This window comes from Pseudomyrmex gracilis, unplaced genomic scaffold, assembly GCF_002006095.1.
Source record: "Pseudomyrmex gracilis isolate BER0280 unplaced genomic scaffold, ASM200609v1 scaffold_3809, whole genome shotgun sequence".
Classification (NCBI taxonomy): Eukaryota; Metazoa; Arthropoda; class Insecta; order Hymenoptera; family Formicidae; genus Pseudomyrmex; species Pseudomyrmex gracilis.
In genome coordinates this window covers 4,108-4,575 of record NW_018024393.1, presented here as the reverse complement: position 1 = coordinate 4,575, position 468 = coordinate 4,108, and the positions used below count along the sequence as shown (strand labels likewise).

At 27.6% G+C, this 468-nt stretch overlaps 1 protein-coding gene across 1 annotated transcript in view; it reads left to right on the top strand.

The window, feature by feature from the left end:
• The window catches only part of LOC109863254 (putative nuclease HARBI1), a gene marked incomplete at its 5' end in the record, with an annotated part of 1,942 nt that extends 1,773 nt beyond the window's left edge, over positions 1–169 (top strand). The window contains one exon of the mRNA XM_020443490.1: positions 1–169. This exon is cut by the window's left edge and continues 5 nt beyond it. Within this exon, the coding sequence (XP_020299079.1) occupies positions 1–169 (169 nt within the window).
• Between the last annotated feature and the right edge of the window lie 299 nt (positions 170–468).

Sequence of the window (468 nt, the reverse complement as noted above, 5' to 3'; positions counted from 1 at the left end):
AGAAATGATACCCTTAGTTATTTTAACTTGTTGCATCTTACATAATATATGTATAGACAATGAAGATGCATTTATAGATGACGATGCATTTGACGCAGAGATGCAAGATAATGACATTGGATTTCTGAATGGAGAAGACAAAAGAGACATTATCTCTNATTTGTTGTAAAATTGGTTTTATAAATTGTAATAAACATTCTTATTATAACATAAATAAATAACAATTAACAATCAAACGTAAGTCTCTTTTACGAGCAATGTAGGTTTTTTATTGACAAAAATTCAGTTAATCCGCAATAATTAACGCAGAAAAATACTACATTAACGCAGAAAAATAAATAAATAAACGTTTCGACCCTACTTGAGTCATCTTCAGTATATTAGTTTAAAAAAGTCATCCCACCAAACTCATTTTAACTGTGTTGTTGAAAATAAACAATGAAAGTGGAATCTTACTTGATAATAGTT